Here is a 25,139-nt window from a genome sequence, read left to right as displayed (position 1 = left end):
TGCTGAGTAAAAGTGTCTGTTCTGTCATCTGTGTGATGTAGCTGCAGAGCCAGAGGAGAATCAGAAATGTAATTGATCGATTTCCTCTTGTTTGGATTTGTTAAATTTTGTTACGTTTTCTAATTATTTACAGTTTTAAATCATTGTGTATATCAAAGATACAATCGAGAATCGTATCTTATTTTAGCGATAGTATTTCTTTGTGCATCGTTATACCTATCACGTATTAAAAACTGGTTTGAAACTCGAGTACGATAACGTTATTATAATAATAGAAAGTGGGTGTTTTGTTAAATATTTCATTATACTAAACTTAAAAGTGATTCACTGACATTATTTTTTTCTAATTGTAAACAAAAATAAAAGCCACGAATTGGCTTATTTTGATTTCGTATAGACGCCATGTTGTTATTTATCTTTTGAAATAATATTTTGTTATGGGTTTATTGTGTTGTGAAGAAATTAGTGCCTGAGCATGCTTGAAGATGTTCCGATACACGGCAGCAGACAAAATGCGAGGAGCAAAACGCTTACGCATCAAAGAAATCTTAGCCTCGACTTTCGGTAAGTTGAATGTTGATTGTTAATATTTAGAGCTTGGTGAATTTGTCTTTGTGAATTTGAGGTCAAATGTTCGTACCATAAATTAAAATAGATATAAGCAACTCTGGAAAAAACTCGTCATAACATAGTTGTTATTATTGTATGTACACTTGTGATGTCCTTACTAGTCACACTGACTTAATGTTGACTTGTATCTATAATATTTTCTCATCACTATGTTTAGTTTCAAATAATAAAATTACTTAGAAAAGGTACAGCACCTTGTGTGTGCCATACAGGTAGTTGTTGGTATATAAATGGTACTTTTTCATGTGTCTGCCTGGACCTGACATCACTAGTGTACTGTACTCAACTTAACAATAATATAGATTAATATAAGAAAGATTATGCTTGAAAACAAAAACCGCCAACACTTATGTGAATTCACTGGTGTTGCAAGATAATGTATGTGCCAGTGTTCTCTTCACATCAGGTGACCTCATCTTCTAATAAAATATTCAGAGGTTTTTTTCTTTATTATTATTATTTTTTTATGTTGATAAAAGCATATTGTTGATGGTTTTTGATATAATAGTCCAGTAAGTGGGTGATAACAATAATGTAAACAAGGATATTTATTCTTAGGTAATTCTTATTGTTGGGGCTTTTTCCCAATCCTATTATCCTATTAATATTATAAATGTGGAAGTTTGTATGTCTGGATGTATGTTTGATCTTCTTCAACGCAAAAACTACTGAATGGATTTTGATTAAACTTTACAATAATCTAGCTTACACACCAGAATAACACATAGGCTATTATTTTTAAAACTATAGTGTGAATTATACTTTATATGGCAAAACAATGTTTGCCGGGTCAACTAGAATATAATATGTCAATTTGAACTGTTAATAGCACAACCAGAATTAAAACTATAATGTAACCTAGATTTGGTTAAGGATTGAATAAGAGAATAATTAAAAGAAATAAACAAGTCAACTTCCACCTCTCAATGCCGCTTTCAATTTTATATACAATAGTTTTATAATTTTACTTTAAATTCTGATACAAATATCTTGTATGTTAAATGTTAGTAAAATTAGAAAGTGACTTAAAAATATACACACATATATATATAAAAATACTTATTCTATTCTTAAATAGTTATATGAACTATTTGTTGTTCACACCCTAACCACACTTGTACTCCAGTATTTTAACTAAACTTAGGTTTAGAGATCTCTCTTTGTGAATGTGGCTTAGATGAAGGAAATGTGGATCACTTGTTCATCAATTGTCCCTTTTTTATTTTTTATTCATTTATTCAGAAACAGTCTTACAAATGAATTACTAAATTAAATAACAGATACTAGACCTAGAGTTTCCTTAATTAACAAGTCCATCATACAAATCCTATGAGAATTTAAATAAAATTATTTTAATTTGTTTTTTAAATTTTGAAAAACTGGAACAGGAATCTACACTATAATCATGGTGAAAATTATTATTGTAAAATTTACTCGCACAACGAACAAAACTATTTTCTACATAACAACTAGAAAAAGAATTAACATGAAATAATTCGTTTGAATTAGATGTGCATTTTTGAGGGCGAGGTATTTTTTTGTTTATACATTGCAACAACAAGGGTCAATCCATAATATTATTAATTATTTTGTACAAAATAACAGTATTAATAAAATGATGTCGTTTTTCAAGATCTTCAATTCTATGTCTGTTTGCAGATATGTCATAATCAGTGTATATATTACTTCTTTGTACAATCTTATACCTGCTGAAGTTCCCGCATATATATCATTAAGTACTTATTTTTAATAATTTATAAATATAATTATGTAAACACTTTTTTGTTGATTTTAAGAGTGTTACATTGAGAAGTCAAAATGGGGATATACTTAGTCTATGGTTGTAAGTATGTTTCAGCCAATTAAACCTTCAACTCTGTTGACCCTCCAATTATGTTTCTTATCTCAATGGCATCTGTGGAATGTGGCTCATAGCTCTTTGCTAATTTAATAATATTTTAAGTATGTATTTAAATCTAAATGAAAATGGACGGGTCATATGATCAGAGGCCCAAACAAATCGTCACAGAAACTAACCCATTGGTACCCGAGAGATGTAAAAGAAAGAGAGGCAGGCAGATACTAAGGTGGGAAGATGACATAAAGAAGGTTGCTGGACCAGTTTGTAGTAGAGAAGCACGGGAGAGAGAGAGCACTGGAAAGTCCTAGAGGAGGCCTAGTGGTAGTAGTAAATTTTTCTATTTGCTGGATATACAATTTTTTTTTAACACTATAGCTTGTCCAGTAGGCCTCCTCTAGGACTTTCCAGTGCTCTCTCTCCCGTGCTTCTCTACTACTAACTGGTCCAGCATCTCAATCTTATCAGCAAGTCCATTGGTCTGATAATATAGAATGATATTTTTTTGGAAAATCATTCGGGTCGATTTCCCTCAAAAGTTTAAGAAATTTTAAAAAACTAAATATACAGTTATTGGTTTCTTATAAATCGAGGGCATGACTCCTTTCACGACTTTTCTCTTTTTCTTTTTTTCAAAGTCTCGTAGTTTCCGCCTTGGCCATGACCACCCTACTCCAAAAAACACTCTGTGTAACATGGCTGTAAAATTGAATATATAATATACATATGTGACAAAAAAAGAATTTTGTGAATATTATACTTTTACAAAAATTCATAATTATTATCAATATTTGTAATATTGCTCATAATCATTCAAAGTCCAAAGTCCTCATTATTACAGCATAATTAAATCTTAATATATTACGTGACACGTTGTTTGTCCGCGATGGACTTCTAAACTAATGAATGGATTTAAATGGGGATTACTTCATGGAGTGCAGTCGAGTCCAACTTGAGAGATAGGATACTTTTTATTTCGATCTGGGACCCATAACTATTTTTATTTCCAATATATATTTTGTATGGACATATTTTCTGTGAGAGAATTTATTGACGCACGGTTTGACAGTTCTGCTGTGAAACAACTTCATTATAACAACAAGGAGCATACTTTACGAAATAATTCTTGATGTTATGAAAAATTATTGACAAATTCCTATAAAACAGTATTTTTCTTTTGTTATATACAGAACAACGTCTGTCGGGTCAGCTAGTGTAGTGTATATTAAAGAGATCTCTACTTTTTTGTAAATGTACAAATCACCTGATTTTAAGTCATCAACAGAGGAATCACAGGAGCATGCCAGCCTTTTAGAATAGTGTACGCGTTTTTTGTAGGTACCCATCTATCACCATGACATAAGGAATAACCATAAGTATTAAATGAATAACTATCGGCAAATGAATTCCCCGGTGTTCGGGATTTCCGTATTCGGCCCTTACATTTGCATGTCAATCAATACTAAACTCAAGTCTCTCATGCAGTAAGTATATGAAGTGGGAAATTCTAGTTTCATGCCCCTTGCTTATGAGCAAGGGAGGTTTTTCGCAGCTTTTCTTAGTGGAAGGGAACACCATACAAGTATTATTTAAAAATAATATGTTTTGAAAAATATTGAGTAGGTTTTATGCATACTTCTTCTTTTTCTCAGTAACTGGGCTCTTGGCAGATGAAAACACGACCAGTGTTTGCCATGAAGTGGTAGCAGGGGCATATGTAATGTTCCCTAACATTACATATGCCCCTGCACCCTTATTCAGGTGCACTGATGCCCACAGTAGATTTGATTTGGTGGTAGGTGACCTTCCATGAGGTCTAGTGTCTTAATACTTTAGCCTGAACAATAGCTCTTGCTGCCTCACTTCGATACATGTCCGAAGAAAGAGTGTATGCGGGATTGTAATATGGTAGATAAGCACCGCTTTATACTTGAGTATCAACATGTTTTTGCAAAACGGTTTTAAATAACGGTACACATTACTCCAAACATCCTGCTTCCAGCAATATATCTCCAGAGCGTCCATATTTTTCATTTCAATCTGTACCATAATGTCCATGTTTGGCGGCAATAATCACTTGATAGTATACATGTTACATGTTGAACCTTTTATATATGTTTGAGCTGCAATTATGTTGGCCAGTTTCATCTTTATGCATTTCAAATATTCAACCTAAGATAAATATATATCTGGATAGAGTATCTTGCTGTTAGACAACCGATAAAAACAGGCCAGGTATATTGTATACGTCTTACACTCGCGATTTGTATGACACTGTGTTAGTGTGCGTGAATTGCTAAAAATAGGTGTTAGTTCTAAAGTCTATTTTTTTTGACGCTTTCACAGCTGTAATAGTCAATCTAGACTTATTTAACCGCCGTTTTCAACAACGTATCTCTAGTTACGGATACATTGAAGTCACCGTTTAGTGATAAGATCTTATCTATCCATATTTATGTCCAATACAGTTATAGTCCAATGCTTTATGTCGATAGGTTATTGAAATGTAAGTAGGCTTAAAATGATAGATTTGCTTACCTCTAGTAAGTTAAACGAAGGATAGATAGGTCACAGATGAACGAAATCGGCCGTTAATGATCTTAGTATTCAACTATTTTATTTTCTTAGATATTGTAAAATTTTCAAAAGTTTTTCTTGATAACGTTTAACAAGGCTTATAAATTGCGTTTAAAATTCCTGCTGCCTAAAGTCTAATAATCCTATAATTGCATCGAAAAAAAAAGCGAGAATAGACCAAGACGATAGCCGTGGTCGTAACGTAAATTGTAAAAATTCGTTTAAACTTCGTTGCTAGTCATAATATGTAATGTCATAATAATTTTCTCCAAAATAGACTTATAGAGATATAGAGAAATTTAATGACTGATTACCCTACCCCATTAAAAAATTTCATCAAAATTTCGAAACAAAAGTAAAAGGTACAAGATCCTAAACTTATAATGCCTACTACTCGGCTAAGTCGAGTGACTAAGTCTCTTGTGGGGGGTTGTATATGCTTTTACAACAGGATCCCAGATAATGTTCAAAACAAATGTGTAATACATTGTGTATACATAATATAAATGTGATATTCAAAATAATTGTTAAAAATGTTTGTGTGGTAAAGTAATGATACCACTGATTGGGAATTGAGCGACCGCCCACGGGCTATTAAATAATAAATTTTATAGTACGATTTTACATTGTAACTTTATTTTTATATAAAAATAAAGAAGCCCGCTGAGTTTGTTACGCCTTTTCGTCTCGGGTCTTAGGCATACCTTTTGGAATGGTAGTTTTTGACTTTCAATAAGTTATTTTATGTACTATTTCGAAAACTAAAAATATTTGAAGTTGAATCTTCAAAAGCGAGCGCAACGGGCACCGTCGCGACCTTAATAGTATTTTTTTTAATCAAGTATATAAAGCAAGATTGTATATTGATGACGACATATCTAACAAATAACTGTTACAAGTTTCATTGAAGGTTCTATTCTATTCTAGTCACGCCACATATTTGCCAGTATCACGTTAAAGTGGACTAACAAGCTTTGACTACGTGTCTCCAAAGTTTAATGAAATTTTCTTATAGTATCTGAAACAAATAATATACATTATGTTAGACTATAAAGGACATACACTAATAGATGCGACTAGTGTTCGTCTGCGTAAGGAGAACGTAATTGTAGGAGTCCCGCATATGTCGTGGGTCACTAATCTCAACGTTTGAAAGGGAGAGCACACAATGGACGGAAATTATCAATCAGAATATACCCACGGTGGGTGATTTAAGCGATGGCGGACCCGAGAATAATAATCTTAAATGCACTTTGGGCTATTTAGAGGCGTTAATACATACGTTGCGTTAGTGGGAATTTTATATTTAACAAGCTGATGCCCGAGATATCGTGTGCGTAGATAAAGGGTTTTTAAAAATAATGAGTAAGTTTGTCTATAATTCTCTATTTGTCTATTATCTATAAATACGTATAAATTATCTAAGACTGAAACTTAATAACTTTCGAAGTGTTTCTAAGACAATATCCAACGGGTACCTTTAATAAAAGTCCGGCAATGCTCCGGAATTTCCTCTGGTGTCGCATGTGAGTGTGGGCAGCGGTAATCACTTAACACCACATTCTCTATCAACACCAGAGGAATCACAAGAGCGTTGCCGGCCTTTAAGGTAGATGTACTCGCCTTTTTTTTGAAGGTACCGAGTTCGTATCGTCTCGAAAACACCGTAAAGGAAGCTCATTCCACAGCTTTGTATTACGTGGAATAAAGTTCCTTGAAAACCGGAGTGTGGAGGACCGCCACAAATCCAGAAGGTGGATTTCGGCGGCAGGAATCTAGTGTAATATTTAAAAACAAGTAAGAAATTATTTATCAGCTGAACTTGCTATACCCAATAAATGTTTACTTCAGTACTTACGATATTATTATGATATCAACCTCGGTTTTAATTCGGAAGTGCCAATTTGCAGGTTTGGTTTCGCCTTGTGAAAGGCAAGGTCAATATATGTGTATAAACATACAGTCAATATGAGATCAGCGCAGTGTTGTATGGCTTTTTTTTAAATAATTAATGCATATTTATATTGAGTTATCAGTCTGAAGACTATAATTATGAAACAATTTATTTAATTTTCATAATAAAATACGTTACTAAGGCAAATGAGCGAACTGCGAAAATCTCGTCATGATAGGTCCAGCTGTTTTGAAGAAGCAACTCGCCGGAACAATGAACCAATTGTTTTTAAATAATTGGTTAAAATACCTATAGGCGCCATGTAGACTTCACATTATACATTTTTTTATGACAATAATGGACGAGCAGGACGTTCAGCTGATAGTAATTGATACGCCCGGCCCATAACAATGTAGTGCTGTTTAGGATTATTGAAAATCCCAAAATTCTGATCGGCACTACAATAATTGCGCGCGTCTCCTTGAGACATAAGATGTTAAGTCTCGTTTGCCCAGTAATTTCTCTAGCTACGGTGCCCTTCAGACCGAAACACAATAATGCTTACTAAAACAATTACTGGCTAATTATTAGCTAGAAAGCCTTATTATTATACATGTGTTACATTATCTTTGTATACTACTTCTATAACCTTTAAAACTTTCGACCCTGAATGGAAGGTACGTCACTATTTGTGAATGTGATTTCGACCTACACTAAATGCCTGTTAAAGTCATAGCAGATTTAGTTGTAATGTGATTTTTTTTATTGGATGTCGTTAGCATCGTCAGGTCTAGGTTAATATCTATGTATCTAGTGCTAATATTATGTTATGTTTCAATGTTTCAAATAATATTATGTTATCAAATATTTGTTTTAAATTACTGATTTTACCATATTATGTTCGTAAAAAGTTGAGCTCGTGAGAAGGACATACAAGAAACTCAACGGCCACTCTTCTCAATCAAATAGAGTATTTTATAATGGCCGTAATATAGAATACTTATATATAATATAGAATATTATTGGGGTAGGTACAATATTAGTTACAAAAATATCTGTTACAAAGTACAAAGTAATTAACTTTAATGTTACAAGTATTCTCGCCTTACACTAGGATTCCCTGTGTCGTGAGGTCCAGTCTCTTCCCCTATCTAAGTACAAAATAAAAATAAAAGAAATTCGCGCGTGTGTATGTGTGTATGTAATATACATAACAAATTAGTTTGTAAGGTGCTGCATCCAATATATGAGTCGTGTTTAAATAATATAAACTATTTCATGAAAAGTAATAAAGAATTAACTGTATAAATATAAATTATCGTATAGTGGATGCAACAACCTTTAGAGCTTGAATTCATTGTTTGTGTAAGGATGCTTCGTGAACATGATGGTCGTGATTATTGTCACTATTAGTAATTGCATCCAACATATGCAACGATTTATTAACTATAATAGGTCGACGTGGCACCACAAGCAGCACCCGTTCACGAGTTGACGCATGGACCAGCCATCGTTCCCTTCGCACATATTTGAGGGAAGGACACGACACGACGCCGCCGCAAGCAATGCAGTAGTAGTTTCATAATATTATACTGCATAATTTATTATACTTAATAAATGATTGATCATAATATTATGATCCGATGATTCTACTTATAAAAAAGTGATCTGCTAGTGTACTCACATATTTATAGTTATATTTGTTTTAATACACAAATAAAATTTGGAAACAAAATTTTATGAACGATGCGGGACTCGAACCCACGACCAGTGCCAGTGCTCTGCCAACTGAGCTAACCGTTCGAGTTTCGTATCGTCATAAAATCTTGTATGCTTTGTTCAGCTCTCAGGTTGTGGCTTCATCTACAGGATCTACTTTACAGTTGATAACTTGCTCAACCCCAATATTTGCATATTAGGAAATTGACTTGATGTCGCTCTTGTAAATCTAAACAATTTGTTATGTTTTTAAAGTGATAACCCTCACTTGTAGGATTGATACACAAATAAAATTTAAAAACAAAATTTTATGAAATTCAATTAATCCTAGAAGTGAAGGTTAGCACTTAAAATACATAACAAATTGTTTTTATTTTGTTTTATCAAAAAAAAATCCTTCCAAAGGCGGGGCGAACTTATACTTCACTAGCTGACCCGACAGACGTTGGTCTGTTCATAATAAAAAAAAAACTCTTGTGGATGGAATTTTGAAAAACCCGTTCTTAGCTGTTCTTTTAACCGAGTAGAGGACTCGGTTAAAAGAATATTCCTACCAAATTTCAATTCTTAGCTCTAATGGTTCCAGAGATATCGTTATGAGTGACTATATACGTGGAAATATATATATATATATATAACAAATTTGAAGTGTATAGCTGTCAGATGACCTTGATTTGGCTTACTTCCATAAACCATTCAAATCCAAATGTATTCTCATGCTGCGGAGGCTATAGTGGTGATAATGAGTTGCGCAACAACACACACAAATGGCCTCATTGTTTTAGCCCAGCCTATAAACTTTGGGGTTTATATAGCCATAGTTAACGAGCCGAGCTAAAGGGCAATGCTTTCAATATGGGTTCGATTACGTATTGGGGTATGTTGGGGTGTTTTATGATGTTCGATGTGTAACACATCCGTTGCGTAACGTAAGCATTTTAAGATATAGCATGAATTAAATAATTAAAAAAAATTACTACCATTCAACCAAAAATCGCTCGTAACTTTTACCTGCTTGTTAGAGCAGCAGAGTAACACAAATTGCTTCACAGCTGCAATGAATAGTAGGCATTTTACTATTATCTGATATTATGTCACATCTACGTTTCTCATCTGTTTTAGGTCAAAGAGAGTTCAAAAAAACAGCTGATTAGGGTTGAGGTAATCATAGTTTTTGCGAAAACTTAGCACTTTAAATATTGTATTAAAATGTAATGCTTATTCATTTCTGACTTCAAATAGTCATTAGAGATGACCTAAGGAATGTCTGGTTCAAAGCATAGTATACCCATTTAGTTTCACCTTGTATACTTACTTAAACATACATATATAGAAGTAAACATCCATGACTCGGAAACAAACATTCATATTCATCATATAAATGATCGCACCTACCGGGATTCGAATATATGCTGCATATAAAATATTCCACCCATACCCCTGCTGGACACCACAAAATCGACCCCATGTTTTCACATCTCGTAAATATTTTAATAATCGTTATTATATAATAAAGTTTATTAACAAAACTTAATAATATTGTGGTGTTTAAAAAAACCTAATACTTAAAAGTAGTTTTATGTGACACCAGTAATTTTGAACGTGTTGTCATATTTTTTGACAAAGAAATCCTGAGATTTTTCCACAATGTCTCTGCTTTTCCTCTAGCAATTTGGACAAATTATTTAATGTCGTCCTCCCCTTATTATTTGCTCCTCTTTAAATAAATTACCTACCCATTTCCATTCTACAGTTCTTATTAAGTACATCAGTACGGTTTTTTCTTTTGAGTTGTTGAGCTATATTGGTTACGCTTCTTTCAATTATATTAATATGACTGTTTTCTAGTAGACCAGTAGGTCATAGACGGTTAGAATATAATTAAATTGAAATTTTTATTCAAAATAGATTATGAAATCACTTGTGGAACGTCATAATCTACCTACCACCCATTCGAAAATTTATTCCCCAGACCTGAGAAAAACGAGCACAAGAAACTCAGCGGGCTTCTTTAAATCTTATGATCTAAATAGCCTGACGGCGGTCGCTCCATTCCCAATCTGTGGTATCATTAAGAAATTACCACCAAAATTGTTTCTTAAATTGTTTATTACAACAACCAATTTGAGTGCTATTTATCATAATATTAACATAATATATGATACTAGTCATATTTGAACTATTCAGTGTTTCATACAAATATTCACAGACTAGAATGACGATGTGGCGTAACTGCTTGCTGATGTCTCTACTTTTATGAAGTAAAATACTAGGACATGAAAAACATATAAGAAATATTCACTGAATTATTTAGGACAAAAATGATTATGGAAAAGATTAGTGCGACATTGAAACGTTAACTATAGAGATAATGATTTACGAAATTGCATAATAATTATTTTAATTATTGTTAATTCATCGTTAAATCACAATAAGATTGCCTGCGTTCGTTACATGACCTTATTCTGTTAAAATTGCGGTTGTGTTTAGTGTTATCGCAATAGAATCAGGTTGGCGTCTTGTAGTGTCGAAATATTTTTCTGAGTGCGCGATCGGAAATTAAGTTCCGTTCCATTTTGAGGGTATAAACATAAGTCATATAATATATATTTATATATGCGAAGGCCGCCTACTGTTAGGGAAATGGCATACTGTAAGTGAAATATTTGAAAGCTATAACGACATAACAACTGCCCTAGGAATATATTTGAAATAAAACCGTTCCAAGCGAGTACAATTTTTTTTGCGGCCAGACAGATAAAGGGCTACCCTTCGGGATAACGACGGGAGGGAATAGGTAAATGCAATGCTCACGTAAAACCTAAGTGCCTACCCACTAAACACCACCTGAGGTTGGCTTTGGGTAAGTGCCCTCTAAGCCTTCTTCGAAGGCGACCCTCGAGTTGTATGCCTATCGGCATCTTTGCTGATATGCGCTTCTGAGATTACTTATTTGACATTCTATATAGAGCCAACATAGACATGAAAATGGCCCAAATTGCTTACCAACTCTTCGAACATCTGTTTAATCAGGCTGTGGACTTCAGTACTGTGGCTTTACTTAGAGATCAATAACTTAATAGCTATTTTCATAATATTAAACCTGTCTCTCCAGAGGAGTACCTTAGCACAGCACGGATGTCCATATGCCACCATACTTCTTTACTTGAACCATTCGCATCAATCCATTCATACAACCTGTAATTCCCTACTTTGATCCATCCTCTATACACGATCATGCCGCATGATAATATTTCTATATTATCTGTAGCTATAACTGTAGTTTCCGCCTACTTAGGTAGAGTATTACGAGTATTTTGAGGCAGAACCGTTAATGGCGATAGTGAACGTCTAATGACATACAATGCCCGAATGAGGACCTGAATAGGATAATATGATTCACAACGTTCGACCACCATTTGCACGATCGCGATGGCTTGTCACCAGTCGCCTTCTGCGTGTCGCGTCGACGCCCGGCAGTCACCCTAGCGAACCTCGGCCGCGTCACTTTTTCTATTTAGGCAGGGTTGTCAATGGTAATTCATAGCCATATTATAATGTTAATAATTTTTAAAACTAAGTTTTTCAGGTGGGGTTTCTTATGAAGCTAAGCTGTTTAAGTGGAAAATCTGAGAATAGTTCAATGAAGCACTACTTTCATTTTATAAGAATAAGAATATTCTCAGGAATTTGTGTGCATACTGCTCGGACCGATGGCATGGACCATTATTTTTTCAATAGGCTTTTTCGATGAAATAGTAACTACCTGATTCATATTTATCCACTCTGATAAAAGTTGACCAAAAATAACTTGTTGATTAGACAAAATCAGGGGTCGCCAAGTAGTATTAGGTGGGGTCCGGTCACTGTGGAAAAATTTTAACGAGTATATTATATAGAGTATATTGTAGAAATGTTACCTAAGTACTTATTATTGGTACAAAGTACAAACTTTTGGTACCTACGCCCCTATAAAGTGTTTTAATACATATTTATTGGGTTAATATTTGGGATGTGTACAGGACCATTGGATTAAATGCTTGTAAAGAATTAATTGTTTCACCGTTACAATAATGTTTTGAACCGCAGCAACCCTGGGCTTTTCATTTGGGTGACTCCCGCAAGTTTCTGGCTTAGGCAGTCGTTGTGTGTCGAGTCACGAGTGCCGTCAGCGTCAATCCTCATTCACAATTATTATTGAGCCGTCATGCACTCGGCGGCCGGTTGCTTTTTACATTCCATTGTTCATTGAGGAAGTCGCCTAATCGCCATCAAACGCAACAAAGGGAAACTATTTTTGAACGCTTAGGAAACATCATTGTTTACATTGTAGCTTGTTTGAGAGGACGATTTTGTTTAGTAGAAGTTTGTGTGAATAGAAAATTTATTTTCAGCTAATTTTTATAATTTTATTCACAACTTTTATAATAACATATAATAATATAATTTAATAAATAATAAAAATTTAAATAACAATTTCCAAGATGGCCGCCTTTTTAGTTTGGATTTTATATCAATCTCAAATAAATATATTATTAGTTAGCAGTACGAACAACATTTATAGATGAAATTGTTCTAGTTTTAGACTAGTATTTTCTAAAGAGCCGGCTACGCTCCTGTGATTTCTCTGGTGTTGCAAGAGTGATTACTTAACATCAGTTGACCCGTAGGCTTGTTTCGTCCTCTCTTCAAATAATATATTATAATAGTACAAGTACGGAACTCTCACTCCGCAAAATCAATTAAAAAAATAGGGACTCTTGCGGTCATACAATAAGGTGTAATTCAGATCGATCAGCGCTACCAACCTACATTTTTATTCACCTAGAAGTTGCCTCTCTTTCTATCGCGTGACTCTTATCTCTTCTGACGACATTAGGGTTGACTTGCTTACCTAAAACTGTACCTATCTAGTATAAGGTGATCTTATAAAAATAGCTAAATTTTTCGTATAATATAAATATAGTATGTAATCGTTATTTTAAACCAATATTCTTTCGCTGTCAAACCTACATTAGTTGCAAATAGTAATGTATGCGTTGGAAGACCACGACATTGTCAAACCTACTAGGAAATAAATAGGTAGCTATCATGAATGGTAATTTCATTATAATAATAATCACTTTCTGATTGTTTCAGCGTCTTTATGAAGCTTAAAAAAATTTAATTTGGATCGCAATGACCTTTAATATGCATTGCTTTATTAATGTTTCTACATTTTTTTAAATATCGGTCGGATCTGTGAAGTACGTGACATCAAAGCTCGCGCGTGCGTCTCTGCTCTCTTGCGAGTCCCTGCTGACTGGCCTACTCTGTAGAGGCCGCCGCATGTACGTACGATTTCGATACCTACACGGGGAGTGAGACAGGCCTGACTATACTAGTCTAAACACTTCCCAATTTCAGAGTCACGATAGAAAATGAACCCTGACCTGGATAGAAGCCTATATTGGACACATTGTTTGTTATTAATAACGACTCCCGTAGTGTTAACGACGTGACGATAATTAATTAAGTAATTTATAAATAATTACTTATCTATTGAGTTTCATAACGAGATAATTTAATAAGTTTTGATCTAAGATAATTTATACGTCTAGATAGAGTCTCTTGCCGTAGACAACCGATAAACACAGGCCAGGAAAATTAGTTTAGTGTGCGTGACAAGCTACCTCTTACACTCGCTAATTTGTATGACACTTTGTTCGTGTGCGTGATTTGCTCTATTATGACCTCTATTGAGGGTAGTTCGAAACATAATTTTTTGCGATGATTTCACAGCTGTCATTGTCAACCTAGACGTATAAATAACAATCTGTGTATATACTATCATAAATAATACTAGGTAATAGAAACAATCAAAGAACGTGAAATATAAATTGATACAACTATTTCGAGGTTGTATTAATTGGTACGCTGGCCTTTGATTTTATCCATTACTTCCTATTGTACCGATCTATAATTTTACTTGACTGGTAGACTGGAGAGATTCATTCATGCGATGTTCGATAAAATCGCTTATATCGATATTTTATAGCTTGCTTAGATTAGGGTTTAATAGCTAATACACACTGCAATATAAAGTTGCCGTAATAAATATGCTATTGTTCTTAATTACGCCAATTCTTAATCTAAGATTATCAGTATGTATGTCTGTTTTGCTTTTGTTTGTTTTTGTAAGTGATTGAGTCAGTCAAACTCCATCATACCAGAGATTTATAATCTTATCGTACACATTTACAACTCTGCAAAATTTGAACAACGAAGTAATTTCGTTATTTTTGTATTTCTTTGTAAAATGTTGCGGTACTATAGTTTTACCTATTATATCGCATGATGCATCAATAGTGTGCCTACTTTCTCTACTTAAATTTGAAATGATAATCATAGTTTATATTTAACGGTATAACATAAAATTAATTCTTATATAGAACATAAAATTAATTTTTATATTCGAAGCTCCTATTAAAATTACTCTACATTGTAACATTTTATTAAGGAAGTGGTCGTATCGTGTCGTATTTTTATCGGCGCCATAAACTATCTCACTAAAAATTAATCGCGCTTTTTAATTATCAGTCGCCCTAATATTAATGAAGGCACGTTATCGTCAGAATTTTATTGGTCATTCGCTGGGCCCATCGGTGCATTTGTTTCGTCATTAAAACAATACCATTGTCCGCGCTCAACATAAACTATATTATTAGTGTTTTATATTTAGCCATTATCCATTGTCGTGTTTCAAGGAAATAGTTGAAGTCGCTCGAGCGTTCGCTTATCCGATTGTACTGATAATGTATCTACATAATAATATTATGCACTCCGATAACATTCGCTCTGTTTTTAAGATCGTCATTATCGCGACCGCAACAGACCAGGGTGTGTTGCCAGTGATGACTCTACCGTAAGTTCAATTCCTTGACCTTTTCATTAAATAAGTTTAAGTGCCCGTAGCTTCCAAAGCGCAGATTTTCGCAGATAAATGTAAGGGAATAAAATATTGGCCGTGACTTCCTGAATGTCCTGTAGTAAGTTTCATTTTAAATAAACATGAAGCACGCAAGCAATTGACAAAACATAATAGTCTCTATACAAAAAATAATTTAATGTTTTTTTTCTCTTAAACTAATGCATATGTCAGAAAAACTACATCAGTAAAAGCTGTTTGTAATAGTTTCAGCAGTCTACCAAAAAAAAATCTGTTCGATTCCTTGACCTCACACTAAGTCCACGATTTCGTGATACGCAACCAATGTGCTTAGACATGGTCGCTAATTATGGGCCTGATGAGAAAGCTCATGGTTGCTCAGAGGGCAATGGAGAGGGCTCGGAGTTGCCCTGCGGGATCGAATCAGAAATGAGGAGATCCGTAGGAGAACCAAAGTCATCGACATAGCCCAAATTGTTGAGAAACTGAAGTGGCAATGGGCAGGGCACATAATTCGACGGACAGATGGCCGGTGGGGCAGAAAAGTCCTCGAATAGCGACCACGTCCCGGAAGACGCAGTGTTGGTAGGCCCTCCACAAGATGGACCGACGATCTGGTCAAGATCGCCGTAATTATGTTGGATGAGGGCAGCGCAGAAACGATCGTCGTGAAGATTTCCGGCTGATGATGATGAAACAGACCGTAGAAAATCACTCTCGCCTCTCACCTCCTCACGACTCAAGTACATCTCACCTATAACTATGTTCGTAGTTACGAACCCTACTTGGCTGACACCGACTCCACACGGGAAGCACCAGCTTTCAAATTAAAAAAGAATTATTCAAAATCGCTTCACCCAGTCGAAAGTTCTGAGGTAACAAACAAAAAAAAAGATACCGACGAATTGAGAGCCTCCTCCTTGATTTGAGGTCGGTTAATAATAGCAATAAATACGATACAAATAATAATATTAAATATGTATGTGAATATTAAACTCAGAAGACCTTGCATCATGCTATATTCTAATCAGTTTGGTTTATACATTAATAATTGGTCACGATCTTGTAACCACAAGACACAGGCATTGTCAGTTGTCACGCCGCCTGACTCTTATTTTGTGAATTAAAGAACTCTAAGAAAGTTCGCCAAGAAGTATAGACGTGCATGCCTGTTTGTGCCACAGAGACATGCAAAGCAACAGAACTTAATCTGATGAGAGTGAATACTGAATATCATAAAGAAACAGGTGATCCTGTAGTCGCGGTCGAAGCCACGTGTAATAATGTTATTTTTTTACGTTAAATAAGGGACGAGACGAGCAGGACTTTCCGCTGATGGTAATTGATACGCTCTGCCCATTACAACGCAGTGCCGCTTACCCAAAAATTCTGAGCGGCACTACAATTGTGCTCGTCACCTTGAGACATAAGATGTTAGTCTCATTTGCCCAGTAATTTCACTAGCTTCGTCGCCCTTCAGACTGAAACACCTACACATTATCCTCCTATTTTCGTAAAGGAGTACCTTTACGCCTTGCTTTTGAACAGCAATAGCATTACAAGACGTAGCTAAAAACGGGATACCATGCAGACTTATTGAAAAAGGTTTAAAATTGCAGGTAATATTTTGGCCAAAATATTTTTTTGTACTCCAAAGCGTCAAATATTGCTTCCCTCGCTTGCCATCTGCATTGTTGTTGTAGAGCTTCGTCATCTCGTCCCCCAATCAGCTTCCGATCTGTGACAGATGTTCGCGGTTGTTGGATTTTTTGCCGGCTGTTCAGCCCAACCTAAGTTGTTTTTGCTTTAAATCGATTTGATGTTGAGCTTTGCAGGATGCTTAGCTAACGCACTTAACTAAACATTATAGACAGAGCATCGATATATAATAACAATATGCTTTTTTTACTGAATGTTCCAGAATGAACATTACGTCAAAAGTGGTAGGGCAGTGTGACTATAGCTAGCTATGCTATAACTAGCTTTTTTATGACAATAAGGGACGAGGCGAGGAGAACGTTCAGTTGACAGTAATTGATACGCCCTGTCTGGGTACCACAACGGCGGCTATTTCTGCCGTGCAGCAGTAATATGTAAACATTACTGTGTTTCGGTCGCCGTAGCGAGTTAAATTACTGGACAAATGACACTTAGCATGGCGCTCTGAATTTTTGTGTTTTTCAAGAATCCTGAGCGGCACTGCATTGCAATGGGCAGGGCGTTTCAATTATGCTTCGTTGAACGTCCTGCGCGTATCGTCCCTTATTTTCATTTAAAAAAAAAACACGATATGAATATAATTTTGTGAATTAGTTAGCAGACGAACGCGTATCTAACTTTCAGTCCCCGAATTCGGTTGATGGGCAAATTATTTCAAAAATCTTTTTAACTGCAAATAAAGACTCGTTCCACAAATGAATTCTAACTTATCAAATGGCAGTTATAACGCCATATATTTTACATACATTTGGAGAGTCGTGGCTCGCGTGTTTCATACACATGTAGCTGTTGTTACAATATATCCATTTATCCTATTAGTCAATTACTTTAAATACTATGTCAATGTTGTGTACAACAGCTAAAGCCCTTGGCTTTAAGCAGGTCAACAAAATAAGGTTTCTAAAATCTGAACCATATTTTATTAATTTGTTATTTTTTAAAGTGATTACATTCACTTTTGGGATTAAATACACAAAATATGTTTAGATATGAAAGGACGACATCTCAAGTAAATTTCCTAATATGCAAATATTGGAATTATCAACTGTAAAGTAGATCCCGTAGATGAAGCCACAACCATAGAGCATAGAAGATTTATCAACGGTACGTCACTCGAACGATTGGCTCATAAATTTTGTTTCCAAATCTAATTTGCATATTTTATTAAGTAATAGAACATCTTAGAACAGAACAATCGTATTTGATCTTGACAGTGACGTGAATGCATGTTGGCACTGTAGACCTAACTAGTAGTAGTTGCGGTTAACTCCGACAGTACGACATAAGTTGTATGAAACTGTCCTTGTTTCGTATATGCAATATTTAGTCTGCCTACCGTAGGTAGTAAATTAACTTTAACACTAGTGATATATTTATTTAGGTTCATAACGAAGTAGGCACTACCGAATTGCCTATATGATATTTCGCCCTTGGATCTGGAAGTTCAACAGTTCCTCGCGAAAGATTTAAATAATATGTTGTATTAAATATATTTAAACAAAGACACGTGTTCTATACAGTCCACGTTCATTATAATATCGTAGGTATGCGATAACACAATGTTCCGTCACCGTTCATATCAACAAGGAAATGCAGCCTTGTGATAAAAATGTTTCATTAAAAACAGCAGACATTCGATTGTTAAATGCGAGGATATTTAAAGTAATATAACATTATTTGCCAGACAAAATGTTTGCTGTCGAACTAATTGTGAGGACTAGCTTTTCTAAAAATGTGAATGGTTGTAATATCTAGATAGTGCACATGAAAACAGCAGTCCTTAATCAGGTAAAAATTTAGTAGGCGTGTTGAAGACATACTCCAGAATAGAAGAAAATTGCTGCGACACGGCCCCACATCGACAACAATGTGCTTTTCCTGGGCAAGGGTGTCGTAAGACAACCTGTATAGCCGAGTGCTTAGCGATCCTACCTACTAAGCTAGAGGTCCCGGGTTCGAATCCCGGTAGGTGCAAGCATTTATATGATGAAAATGGATGTTTGTTTCCGAGTCATGGATGTTTAAATGTATTTATGTATGTTTATATGAATTTATGTATGTTTAAGTAAGTATATTGTATTAAATATATCATTGTCTTGTAACCCATAACACAGGCTATATATGCTTAACTTGGGGCAAGATAATTTGTGTAAAAAGTGTGTCAATATTATTATTATTATTAATAGGCGACTTTGGGGCATATATTTCGCCGGTGGGAGGCTTCGTTCCACAGGATGCCGGCTAGATTATGAATACCATAACGGTTCCTTTTTTCTGCCGCGAAGCAGTAATATGTAAGCATTATAGTGTTTCGGTGCAAATTGGTCTGATGAGATTTAACATCTTATGTCTCAAGGCGCCCAGATTTACTGGGTTTTTTAATAATCCTGAGCGGCACTGCATTGTAATAGGCAGGGCGTATCAATTACAATCAGCTGAAGCTCGTCTTATCTCTTAATGTTATCAAAAAGAGGTGTACTCGCTTCATACTCTTATAATAATGGAACTTGTATATATACAGCCTTGCGTATAAACATAGCCTTCTTTCACATTTATGTTGATAGTTTATTGGTCCCGACCATGACATTAATGATCATTCGTGAGATTAAAAAACAAAAGTGGGTTTCACTTGCATATATTTTGTTAAAAAAATTAAATTATTAAAACTTTCGTGAGACATTGTTAACTTATTAATTAATACGGATTTACTCACGATATATCTATTATTACGGCGTGGGTACCGACTCTGACTAGCGGCCGTTTTCAATAACCTATCTATCCTTAGTCTAATTTACTAGAGATAAGACAAATCTATCATTTTACGCTTACTTACATTTCAATAACCTATCGACATAAAGCATTGGACTATAACTATACTTGACATAACTATGGATAGTTAAGATCTTGTCATTAAACGATGACAGCAATGTATCCGTAACTAGAGATACGTTCTTGAAAACGGCCGTAGGTCAGTAAGAGACGGGACGTTATCGCCAACCCACTATACTCAACCTGATAAATAAAATAAAATTTAAAAACACAATTGTGTAAAAAAATGTATTTGTACTAGTCCACACCGATAATCAATAGAAAAAGGACTCATTCACCATAATATTATCACAAGTCAACGGTATAAATATCCGTCTACCCGCATAATGGAATAAAAATTGTTAATCGAATAAAGGCCGTTAGCCTATAGGGGTTGCTGTACTTTAATTAATCTACGTTCACCCTTCGTGAATAGCTACTGTTTTTATTATAATTTGATCAACTCAGACGGTATCGTCTGACTCATGCTCTGATAAAATATTACTATTTATTCTAAGTATTAGAAGCATGTATCGTAGGAGTTTGTTTTGGTGGAACAGGTTCTCAATTATGCATGAATCATATTATGTGATTTATTGAGAAGGTTATCAACTGTATAGTAGATCCTGTAGATGAAGCCACAACCTGGGAGTTGAACAAGACATACAAGATTTTTTTTTTATGAAAATACGGGACGAGACGAGCAGGACGTTCAGCTGATGATAATTGATATATAATATTGATAGATAAATGGCCCTGTCCATTACAGTGCAGTGCCGCTCAGGATTCTTGAAAAGCCCAATAATTCTGAGTGGCACAATTGCGCTCGTCACCTTGAGATTTAAGATGTTAAGTCTCATTTGCCCAGTAATTTCACTAGCTACGGCGCCCTTCAGGCAGAAACACAGTTATGTTTACAAATAGAAGCCGTTGTGGTACCCATAATCTAGCCGGCATCATGCTGTGCAAAGGAGCCTCCCACTGGTAAAATTTAACAAAGATAAGTCACTCTAATAGTTCGCTCAGTCGAAAGTTATTTGTGTAAATATGTAAATTGTTCTAGAATGAAAAATTATTAATACCTAGGTAATAATTAAAAGTATCATAATACTCAAATGTTTAACATAATTATGAATATATTATGTTGCTTAACATAATATAAGGAGGAGAAAGTATTATAAAATATATTAATAATTATGAAATTTTATGTTAATGCTTAATTAATTTTGTGGTAAAAGGATTTAGCGGAGATAAGGTCTTACATAAATATTAAGAGAAACTCGTCATCCAATTGTTAGCTTTAGTTTTTAAGTATTCCAATAGACAAAAAACAGTTTGGATCATACAGCTACGAATTTTATAAATATAATTAGCTGATCCAGCAAACGCTGTATTGTCATAAAATGTAATAAAAAAATCCAATAATTTAAATTTTTGGGGAATAATAGATGACGTCCGATTCTCAGATCTACCGCATATATCTATATATATATCTGACAGCTATACACTTCAAATTTGTTATATATATAAGAGATTTCCACGTATATAGTCACTCATCACGATATCTCTGGCAACCATTAGAGCTAAAGACTTGAAATTTGGTAGGAATTTTCTTTTCACCGAGTAGAGGTCATCTAAGAACGGATTTTCCAAAATTCCATCCGCAAGAGTTTTTTTTTATTATGAACAGAACAACGTCTGTCGGGTCAGCTAGTTGTATATAAAATTTATTGTACAAGGATCATTATTATATTCGATTGCCATTTTGCAACCCTACTGTAGATCTGTGGATGGAACAGAATAATATTAAAATCGCGATACAAAAGTAGGTGTTGATCGTGTGAACATTTGATGTTGTATGCATGTATTTTTTTGTACTGAATCATAATAAATAAAATAAAAAATTCAAAAAATTTGTCATTAAAAATATTTAGGGGTATGAAAAATAGATGTTGGCCGATTCTCAGACCTACCCGATACGCACACAAAATTTAATACAAATCGGCTTAGCCGTTTAGGAGGAGTTTTGTAACAAACACCGCGACACAAGATGTTATATATAAGATGACCTGTTCCAAAGAAACCACACACCAAAATTTTGAACGGATTTTGTTTGGTGGTTAATGTGACACATGATTGACCACCATTCATAAACAATAGGCCGTACTCCTCCCTTTCAAAAGGAGGGCAACTTTCTTTTAACCCTTAATTAGGCGCATTAAGTAAATCACACAATTAGTCGCATATGGGGTCACATCTGACCCCAAAGCTATGAATAAAATTGGAGTAGAAGGAACTAATAGAATAAAATATCTAATATCAAAAATAATTTAATGGTTTATAGAAATAAAAACATAACTTTCACAAACAAAATGGAAGTAAATGCGGCTAGAAGTAAAAAAAACATAGCGACTCCTAACTCCTATGACGATAACAAGTCCACTGGTTTATTGTACGTATAAAATCTTAGTGAATTTTATATGAAACTAACTCTTTATATTTATATATGTTTTGTACTTTTTAATGAGCCATATATATGGAATAAGAAAATTCACAGCTAGGAGCGTTATCACTCTAATTTGAGCCATATAACATTACATTAAACACCAAGGTTCAATAATGAAAAAGAGTGACTGGCCCGCTTCGAGTCGGAAGCTGCTACGGAACCCTTCATGGGCGAGTTAGTCTCGCAAGAAACATTTAATATAAAAATTCTTGTAGTTCGTTGTTACGATTTATGACGTATTAAACCCCTAATGAAACCCCTAATATTTATCGTTTTTTTTTCTATTTTTGTGTGAAAATATTAATGCAGTTCACAGAATACATCTACTCACCAACTTTCAACACTATAGTTCTTATAGTTTCGGAAAAAAGTAGACTGTGGCATACGGGCGGACACACAGACATGACGAATCTATAAAGGTTCCGTTTTTTGCCATTTGGCTATGCAACCCTAAAAAGACAATAATTTCTGCTAGAAGCCAACGACCTCGCTATAATATTATAATGTAACATAAGAAACAAGCTTTTTATATCAATATTCTACAGAAGTTACAGGCGACTGCGTATTGACACACTGATATACATAATATAATGTATCCTGACTTGAGTGTTACTCTGTATGTGAGAATGTCCCCTGTCGGTAACAGCTTTCTACCTGTCAATCTCTGGTGTATAGACCTGCAATTAGTCTGAATCGGTGGCACGTTTCTAGTGTATATATCCGACATGCTGTAGTTAATAGTTTCCAGTAAATTTATTCTATAAATAACCAATTAATCGAATATTAATTGATTTTAAATAGAATTATAACAGCTAATGCCATTATATAATCAAATTGCATAACTTCTTATTGGAAATTAATTTGAAAGCCTTAGATAATTCATACGTCTAGATAGAGTCTCTTGCTATTAGATAACCGGTAAAACAGGCCAGGAATATTAGTTTAGTGTGCGTGACAAGCTACGTCGATTTGTATGACACTTTGTGTTAGTGCGCGTGAATTGCTCAAAATAGAGGTTAGTTCTAAATTAAATTTTTCGACGTTTTCACAGCTGTCATAGTCTATCTAGATTCTAGACGTATAGAATACCACACGGCATATTATTATTATTATTATGTGTGGAGGGTGGCTGTTTGACTAGTCCTGGTTGGGTCCTAGTAACACCGCGTCCAGAATTGAACTATAGTGTTTGCCACTCATACTTATCGCTCGTCAGCAAGCCCTGCCGGCATCTGAGAGCAGGGTATAGTCACCAAGGATGGTGTTACGCTTATGCATTAGTGAGCCGCAATTGCAGAGGAGATGAAGAGGCGTTTCATCGGCCTCAGGGCAAAATCTGCAAGTTCTTTCGTCTTTTGTTCCGATCACACTGAAGTGCTTATTTAGCAGACAATGCCCAGTTAGCGTCCTGGTGAGTAGGTATAGGTTTTGCCTGCTCAGCGGCTTAGTGGCCGACCAAAACGGCCGGCATCGCTGGTGCGGTTTCTCTTGTTTTGCGGTGATCACTTACCAGTTGGCCCGAACTGTTATCTAAGAAAGTAGAGTATGCATTTATTCATGAGAACACTAAACATATAGACATAGTAAAATTAACAAATATGAAATACGACGTTATGAAACGGACACCCACTCAGCGTTTTTGGAATTGATTTCCAATACTGATTTTCAGTAGGTGCCTACCAGGTCGACCTATTGACAGCAGCTGTAGACAACACGGTTCCTTTTTCTTATAGGTCTTAAAAATAACCTTCTAAGTGAAGAAACTAAAAAGATTGAATTCGAAAGCGATTTTAAAAATATTTTAATTTTATTAAATAGGACATATTTTGATTTAAAAAACAAATATTGTATTAGGCGTTACTTTGCGGAAATCCTTATTATACAAATGATTTAAATTTTCTTTAGTGTTAATTCCGAAACTAAAATTCCGTTAAGTTTTCTCTAATGTCTAGTGCCAGATTTTGGCGAGACAATACGTCCTGAGGATGCCTCGTGTAGAGGCGATACACATGTCGAATTGTTTTGAAAACAAATATTGGCGGAATTAACACTAAAGAAAACTTAAATCATTTGTATACATATTTTGTTTTTTTTTTATTTAATTATGCTGTTTATTTTTTTATTTTATGCCTGATGAACACTTTTATCTCCGTTAATATTCATCTTGCGATCCTTTCTAATAGCAATTCATCGACGTGCCCATATGTCTGTCCTTCTCATTCATAATTCGTTGTTGGGCGATCGGTGAGCCTGTTTTGGGAGGTAGTTGTGAATGTTTCATAATGTCATTACATCAGATGCAAATATAATTATCAAGGATATCAACAACTCGTTACGTAATGTCATTGCCGCGTGAATGTCGCTCGGTGTGATCGTAGAACTCGTTTTGGAGCATTAATGCTCTTATCTAAGATAAAGGATTGGTCTCCGCTGCGCTCCAACTAGATACTGCAGGCGTAGTCGCAAAGTGCGGCAACTAATACAAAGCCCAAGTGGGCGT

General features: G+C 34.8%; 1 protein-coding gene across 1 annotated transcript in view; it reads left to right on the top strand.

Annotated features, from left to right (window-relative positions):
* Positions 1-25,139, top strand: part of LOC126967159 (phosphatidylinositol 4-kinase beta) — an 88,313-nt gene continuing 63,174 nt past the window's right edge. Inside the window, exon 1 of the mRNA XM_050811616.1 lies at positions 1-564. Coding sequence (XP_050667573.1) covers positions 476-564 — 89 coding nt within the window. The 5' untranslated portion in view covers positions 1-475. The remainder of the gene's footprint in view (positions 565-25,139) is intronic.

Source organism: Leptidea sinapis, chromosome 12 (assembly GCF_905404315.1).
Source record: "Leptidea sinapis chromosome 12, ilLepSina1.1, whole genome shotgun sequence".
NCBI classification, from domain to species: Eukaryota; Metazoa; Arthropoda; class Insecta; order Lepidoptera; family Pieridae; genus Leptidea; species Leptidea sinapis.
Note: the sequence above shows the minus strand (reverse complement) of the source record. Positions and strands in the feature narration are given on the sequence as shown.